This window comes from Oncorhynchus kisutch, linkage group LG24, assembly GCF_002021735.2.
Source record: "Oncorhynchus kisutch isolate 150728-3 linkage group LG24, Okis_V2, whole genome shotgun sequence".
NCBI classification, from domain to species: domain Eukaryota; kingdom Metazoa; phylum Chordata; class Actinopteri; order Salmoniformes; family Salmonidae; genus Oncorhynchus; species Oncorhynchus kisutch.
Genome location: NC_034197.2, coordinates 27182578 through 27189650, shown reverse-complemented (window position 1 = coordinate 27189650; position 7073 = coordinate 27182578). Strand labels below are relative to the sequence as shown.

Below are 7073 nucleotides of genomic sequence, written 5' to 3'. Positions count from 1 at the left end.
GGGTTGGAGGGTAATAAAGGACATATGTATATATATATGTATATATATTTAAAGATATGTATATATACCTACGTATATGTATTTATATGTATGTATGCATGCATTTAGATGTGTATGTATGTATGTACAGATGTGGGGGTTTGGACTTGATGCAGACGATTACATTGTTGGAAGCTACACTCTATCTGCAATATTAAAGCTGATCTACCCCCCACCCCAAAATAATTTTTTTTAAACAGGGAGGTGGGAAGAGCCAAGCACGGGCTAGCGATATCCTATTGGTGCGTTCTTAAGCATGTATTTGCATATTTCCGTTGGGGAACGCCGATTCTGTGAATTGCACGTGTGCAATAACTCAATTTGCCCTAGCAATTTTTCGAACTTTGGCAAAGGGTAAACTCTACAAAACATAGTCCACTCTGTTTGTAACATATTCTAGTTTAGGAAACAGAAAATGATATTGAAATCAAATATTTCCTCGATGAGAAAATTAACAGAATGTCAGCCATAATCCATCTTCTCCCACTGCCGGCCACTGGGCTTCCTCTCGTCATCATATGGTAGAGAGTGGACAAGGCAACCGGATGCTTCACATTTATACATCCGGTGAAATATCTGGCTCATTGTTCTATCTGTGCGGAAGCTCAAAAGCTGTCAAAATGGCTACGACCATGTCATGGGGATCATATCTCCTCATTCATGTAGTAATATTTTCATGGTATGTCTTTACCTTATCGGCGAATTGCTCATTGAAAGTCACACAGGGCCACCCAGGAGCTAAAACATATGGAGGCCGCTGGAAATACCTGACTTTCCTCAATCTGGTGAGTGTGGTTGGTGGCTATGTTATGTTAGAAATAGTTTACACATCCGCGTTATTGTATTACCCTACATCATTATTTACCTTCCTGTGGCTTCGAGCCAAGTGAGACAATTCTATAATTGCATTGATGTGTTTATATAGCCATATTGCTAGAGGCGGTGTCTTAAGTAATGGTAGTCTAACCATTTCTGCATCATTTTCCCGAAGGTTTTGCAGACAGTGTTCTTCGGACTCGTTGTTTTGATTGACATTATCCACCTGATATTGCCATCCAAAAATTTGAGGTGTGGTGTACCTCTCCTCCTAGTGAAATTAAGAGACACCATTTTCACTATTTGGGCTTTTCCTATTGGGACAGTAAGTGCCTTTTAATGTCTATATTTATATTTTGTGTGTGTGCACATTTGACTACATTTATGACGTGTATAATATACAGTACATCTAAACTGGTATTACTGATAACATGTATTTGGACATAATAACCCATTTTCTCTTCATTTCTAATCCCCAGTTTGTGTTCTTGTCCTTCTGGTCGATATATCACTACAACAGAGAGCTGGTGTTTCCAAAGTTTCTAGATGACATTATTCCTATCTGGTTGAACCATGCTATGGTAAGTGTCACAATCATTTGCACGTGCTGCACATGGTGGACTTTATACTGACTGTGTGATCCCAATGTATTCTATTAAAGATGGGGCTGTATCCAATTGGCTGTGCAGGTCAGTGTGGCTTTGTATCACATGGCTCTTTGAAGAGGTCATGTCCTAGTAATTCAAGGGTAGAGGTTTCTGAATAGGGTCAGATTCACATAGCTTTGAACAGTCTCTGATTTTCAATTATGGTTGCATTTCACGTGAATTAATGTAGCCAGTCACACAACAATGTGGTGTTGCTAGTGTTTTCCAACCAACTGAGCCATCAAGACTACATTTGTAATCTGTCAGCACAATGGACACAACTCTCACTCTGTGGCCTCTGTCTCCACTGCACCTGTACCGTACACACCTTGTCAGTTTTACAATTTTAACAGTAGAATACCTTGTCACAACTGGTTTTAACACATTGCGAGCTGTACAGGATGGCGCCAACAGTTGGTCGCCTCGCTTTGCATTCTTAGGAAACTATGCAGTATTTTTATTTTTTTTGTTGTTCTATTATATCTTACACTGTTACCCCAGGAAATCTTAAGTCTTATTACATACAGCCGGGAAGAACTATTGGATATAAGAGCAACGTCAACTTACCAACATTACTACCAGGAATACGACTTTCCCGAAGCAGATCCTCTGTTTGGACCAAAACCTAGGACAATGGATCGGATTCCAGTAGGCGACCCAAAACAACGGCGCCACAGAAGGGGCAGACGGAGTGGTCTTCTAGTCAGACTTCGTAGACGGGCTCACCGCTCCCGAGTGTACTACTCGCCAATGTTCAGTCTCTTGACAACAAGGTAGATGAAATTCGAGCAAGGGTTGCCATCCAGAGAGACATCAGAGATTGTAACATTCTCTGTTTCTTGGAAACATGGCTCACTCAGGATGCGTTATCAGAGTCGGTACAGCCACCCAGTTTATTCACGCCGACAGAAACAAACATCTCTCTGGTAAGAAGAAGGGCGGGGGTGTATGCCTTATGATTAAAGAGTTTTGATGTGATCATAACAACATACAGGAACTCAAGTCCTTTTGTTCACCTGACCTAGAATTCCTAACAATCAAATGCCGACTGCATTATCTCCCAAGAGAATTCTCTTCGATTATAATCACAGCCGTGTAACCCCCCCCCCTCAAGCAGACGGCCCTGAAAACACTTAATTGGACTCTATGTAAACTGGAAACCACATATCCTGAGGCTATATTTATTGTCGCTGGGGATTTTAACAAAGCTAATCTGAAAACAAAGCTCCCCAAATTTTTGATGCATATCGAGTGCGCGACCCGGGCTGGCAGCATTCTGGATCATTGCTACTCTAACTTCCGCAACGCATACAAAGCCCTCCCTCGCCCTCCTTTCGACAAATCTTACCACGACTCCACTTTGTTGTTCCCAGCATATAGACAGAAACTAAATCAGGAAAAGCCTGTGCTCAGGTCTGTTCAACGCTGGTCCACACTTCAAGATTGCCTCGATCACGTGGATTGGGATATGCTCCGGATGGCCTCAGACAAACATTTTTGATGTATACGCTGTTTCGGTGAGCGAGTTTATTAGCAAGTGCATCAGTGATGTTGTACCCACGGCGACTGAAAGCGCGAACCATTGCTTTTAATCATGGCAAGGCGACCGGAAACATGACCGACTAGAAACAGTGTAGCTATTCCCTCTGCAAGGCAATCAAACAAGTAAAGCATCAGTATAGAGACAAAGTAGAGTCGCAATTCAACGGCTCAGACACAAGATGTATGTGGCAGGATCTACAGTCAATCACGGATTACAAAAGGAAAACCAGCCCCGTCGCGGACACCGACATCTTGCTCCCAGATAAACTAAACAACTTCTTTGCCACTGACATGGCCCATTACCAAAACCTGCGGGCTCTCCTTCACCACAGCTAACGTGAGTAAAACATTTAAACGTGTTAACCCTCTCAAGGCTGCCAGCCCAGACGGCAATCCTAGCCGCGTCCTCAGAGCATGCGCAGACCAGCTGGCTGGTGTGTTTACGGACGTATTCAATCAATCCCTATCCCAGTCTGCTGTTCCCACATGCTTCAAGAGGGCCACCATTGTTCCTGTTCCCAAGAGAGTTAAGGTAACTGAGCTAAATGACTATCTACCCGGAACACTCACTTCCACCATCATGAAGTGCTTTGAGAGACTAGTCAAGGAGCATATCACCTTACCTGACACCCTAGACCCACTCCAATTTGCTTACCTCCCCAATAGGTCCACAGACGACGCAATCACACTGCCCTAATCTATCTGGACAAGAAGAATACCTATGTAAGAATGCTGTTCATCCATTACAGCTCAGCATTTAACACCATAGTACCCTCCAAACTTGTTGAGACCCCGGGTCTTGACTGCGCCCTGTGCAACTGGGTCCTGGACTTTCTTTTTTTAGTGTGTTTTTTTGTTGTATTTTTACCCCTTTTTCTCCCCAATTTCGTGGTATCCAATTGTTTTAGTAGCTACTATCTTGTCTCATCACTACAACTCCAGTATGGGCTCGGGAGAGACGAAGGTTGAAAGTCATGCGTCCTCCGATACACAACCCAACCAAGCCGCTCTGCTTCTTAACACAGCGCGCATCCAACCCGGAAGCCAGCCGCACCAATATGTCAGAGGAAACACCGTGCACCTGGCAACCTTGGTTAGCGTGCACTGCGCCCGGCCCGCCACAGGAGTCGCTGGTGTGCGATGAGACAAGGATATCCCTGATCCTCAACACTGGGGCCCCACAAGGGTGCGTGCTCAGCCCTCTCCTGTACTCCCTATTCACCCATGACTGCGTGGCCATGCACGCCTCCAACTCAATCATCAAGTTTGCAGATGACACTACAGTGATAGGCTTGATTACCAACAACGATGAGACGGCCTACAGGGAGGAGGTGAGGGCCCTCGGAGTGTGGTGTCAGGAAAATAACCTCTCACTCAACGTCAACAAAACAAAGGAGATGATCATGTACTTCAGGAAACAGCAGAGGGAGAACCCCCCTATCCACATCGACGGGACAGTTGTGGAGAAGATGGAAAGTTTTAAGCTCCGCTGTGTTCACATCACTGACAAACTGAAATGGTCCACCCACACAGACAGTCTGGTGAAGAAGGCGCAACAGCGCCTCTTCAACCTCAGGTGGCTGAAGAAATTTGGCTTGTCACCGAAAACACACAAACTTTTACAGATGCACAATCGAGAGCATCCTGTCGGGCTGTATCACCACCTGGTACGGCAACTGCTCCGCCCACAACCGTAAAACTCTCCAAAGGGTGGTGAGGTCTGCACAATGCATCACCGGGGGCAAACTACCTGCCCTCCAGGACACCTACAGCACCCGATGCCATGGGAAGGCCAAAAAGATCATCAATGACAACAACCACCCGAGCCACTGCCTGTTCACCCCGCTATCATCCAGAAGGTGAGGTCAGTACAGCATCAAAGCTGGGACCGAGAAGCTGTTTTTCAGTATCTATCTCAAGGCCATCAGACTGTTAAACAGCCATCACTAGCATTATGTAGCTGCTGCCAACATACTGAGTCAAATCTCTAGCCACTTTAATAATTAAAAATTGGTTGTAATAAATGTATCACTAGTCACTTTAAACTATGCCACTTGATATAATATTTACATACCCTACATTACTCACCTCATATGTATATACTGTATTCTATACAATCTACTGCATATTGCCTATTGGCCAACGCTCATCCATATATTTATATGTACATATTCTTATTAATTCCTTTACACTTGTGTGTGTATAAGGTAGTTGTTGTGAAATTGTTAGATTACTTGTTAGATATTACTGCACGGTCGGAACTAGAAGCACAAGCATTTCACCACACTCAAATTAACATCTGCTAACCATGTGTATGTGACCAATACAATTTGATTTGATTTACAAAAGTCTAACAGACACTTGCTGTAGATGTTTCACAAGCAGGCATTGCTAAGTACATAAAGGCCTGACCTCTTCCTCTATTCCTCCAGTCTATCCTATTGTTTCTCAATCTATTCCAGGTGGTGCATGTTTTTAGTTCTTGCCTAACACTAACATGACATACCCTTGTTTATGTGGCCACAATCTATAAACACATGCAATGACCTGTTGGACATTTGTTACACGTGGGGCTATGATGATAGGGTTGGTTTCTGTCATTCTTTATTTCAGTCATGTCTTTTCCCTCTGCTTACAGCATACGGTCACTCTGCCATTGGCGCTGTTGCAGATGTATATTCAGCCTCATAGATATGGCAGCAAGATGAGAGGCCTTCTAGGTCTGTCTGTCTTAGCTGTTCTTTATCTGGGATGGTAAGTAAGGTTTTATCAATCACATTGTTAAGTTGTTGTGGTTTGATGAAAAATGCCTCCTCCACTCTCCTTGACTGAATGTTATGATACTTTAACAACATTTGGACATCTTCCTATAACCCCCCCCCCCCTCCCTCTCTCAGGGTTCTGTGGGTGCACCATGTGGCTGGTATCTGGGTCTACCCCATCATGGAGCGTCTGAGTCCTATGGGCCTGGTGATATTCCTGGGGGTGTCGTCCATCACCGTGGCTCCCCTCTACCTGCTGGGGGAGAAACTCAACCACAAGATCTGGAAGACCACTGCAGTATCTGCAGGTGGGACAGCTCTCTGACTGTATGACAGGAACGGAAAATAACCACACTGTTTAGATGCCCCCAACATCTCAATGTAGCAGGGTTTCTGTCCTAGATTACCACGAGGCCTCTGAATTTGATTTGTCAGGTTGTCAGAAGAGGAGGTTACCTTTGGTGTGTCAGTGTGTTGTTCATTAACCACTCTCTACTCTCGTTCTCTCTCTCTGAAAGGGCCTCAGAGAAAGAAGAAGAAATAAGTGTGTGCTGGCATGTAAGCTGAGAGCCAAGGAGGGGATCAGAGAGGACAGACAGGACCGGTACAACCAGCACTGATCACCTCATCCAAAAAGAGACTGGTGGATCTCTTGGTGAAGGTAGAAGTTGCCCCTAATCACAGATCTAGAATCAGATTACCTTACCCTCAGTCCTATTTATAACCTTTAGCATTAAACAACTATATCTTATCCTGTATCAATAGTTAGAGTCAACTTGTACCTGCTCGGTATCTCTCAGGTAGCTCTCAGGCAGCTCTCAGGCAGTGGGCATTATGTGCTTCTATGGTCAGATGCCAAATAATTTTAAGATTCCATTCAGTAATTAGACTTGATTTACTCCACCACAGGATATTGTGCTGTGTCACATTGAGGTAACAGCTCAATATAATATTTTATATTAAGTTGGTCCTTTATTGGTTGAGTTAACCCATATTGTTCTCTCACCTTACGTGGCGTAATAATATTACAGTATAAATACATTTTGTGATTCTATTACCTTTATCATGATGCTGTTTCACTTGATACGGTACTGTTGGTTGTGAAAGGCACAGTTCCTTATGTGCATTTTGTTATTTTACATTTTGAATTCAATTTATACTGTATGTTGACTTTTAGAACACTATGGTTCCTTATGTAACTTGGAGGGAAGTAAGAACAAGATCAAATGAAATTAAAAGATTTGAATTATATACATTGATGTGGCTC

General features: G+C 43.7%; 1 protein-coding gene across 1 annotated transcript; it reads left to right on the top strand.

Moving 5' to 3' along the window:
- The first annotated feature begins 334 nt into the window (after nt 1-334).
- On the top strand, nt 335-7057 carry LOC109869239 (androgen-dependent TFPI-regulating protein-like). The gene is made up of 6 exons (XM_020459238.2): nt 335-824; nt 1031-1180; nt 1335-1436; nt 5683-5798; nt 5942-6114; nt 6325-7057. Exons 1-6 carry the CDS (start codon nt 558-560, stop codon nt 6348-6350), a joined length of 834 nt encoding a protein of 277 aa, XP_020314827.2. The 5' UTR covers nt 335-557; the 3' UTR covers nt 6351-7057.
- The last annotated feature ends 16 nt before the right edge of the window (nt 7058-7073 follow it).

What these genes read in the sequence shown, in the direction of transcription:
- LOC109869239 (XM_020459238.2), top strand. Translation starts at nt 558, where the DNA reads ATGGTAGAGAGTGGACAAGGCAACCGGATGCTTCACATTTATACATCC. An exon ending in ACCTGACTTTCCTCAATCTG is followed by an intron (nt 825 to 1,030) that starts GTGAGTGTGGTT and finishes ATTTTCCCGAAG; the next exon opens with GTTTTGCAGACAGTGTTCTT. An exon ending in GACCACTGCAGTATCTGCAG is followed by an intron (nt 6,115 to 6,324) that starts GTGGGACAGCTC and finishes TCTCTCTGAAAG; the next exon opens with GGCCTCAGAGAAAGAAGAAG.